At 44.7% G+C, this 552-nt stretch overlaps 1 protein-coding gene across 1 annotated transcript in view; it reads left to right on the plus strand.

Annotated features, from left to right (window-relative positions):
* LOC131889506 (uncharacterized transmembrane protein DDB_G0289901-like) overlaps nucleotides 1-552 on the plus strand; it is a gene marked incomplete in the record, with an annotated part of 19,563 nt that overhangs the window by 12,894 nt on the left and 6,117 nt on the right. Inside the window, 1 exon segment of the mRNA XM_059238628.1 lies at nucleotides 4-546. Within this exon segment, the coding sequence (XP_059094611.1) occupies nucleotides 4-546 (543 nt within the window).

A 552-nucleotide genomic window follows, 5' to 3' on the forward strand; every position in this document is an offset into this window, starting at 1 on the left:
CAGTCAAAGTGACAAAGGCCTTCATTCTATGAATTCAGGGTCTCTTGGCTCGCCTTCCAATGTGTTTGCTCCCACAAGACATTCTACAGATGTAGGCGACTGGATGAAGCCCAATGTTTTAAGCTCTTCACCGAATTTCCTCCCTCCAGACAATGATATCCCGATGAACTTGGATCGCCGATTTGATTCTGAAGAAGATAGGCGAAGATATAAAAAGAAGGAAGAAGTCATGAAAAACATTGAACGAGCCCGCCGTCGACGCGAAGAAGAAGAGAGTAAGTATGGGAACCAAGTCCCTCGATCAGATGGTAACATGGAACGTGGTGACCAACATTCGTTGAATTATGGCAATAATAAGATCATGAATAAGCCGGACAAACGCATCCCCTTGGAAAAGGATCTTGATCCACAAGAGCTGGTTAACCCTGTGAGCAACTTAAAGTTATCCGTTGGAGATGGAATGGGAGCTCCTCAAAGGTTCAAGAAGAATTCCCCAGATGTTGGAAGCTATTCCAACAAACATTCAACACCCCCATCACACCAGGGAGATTT

Source organism: Tigriopus californicus, chromosome 10, assembly GCF_007210705.1.
Source record: "Tigriopus californicus strain San Diego chromosome 10, Tcal_SD_v2.1, whole genome shotgun sequence".
NCBI classification, from domain to species: Eukaryota; Metazoa; Arthropoda; class Copepoda; order Harpacticoida; family Harpacticidae; genus Tigriopus; species Tigriopus californicus.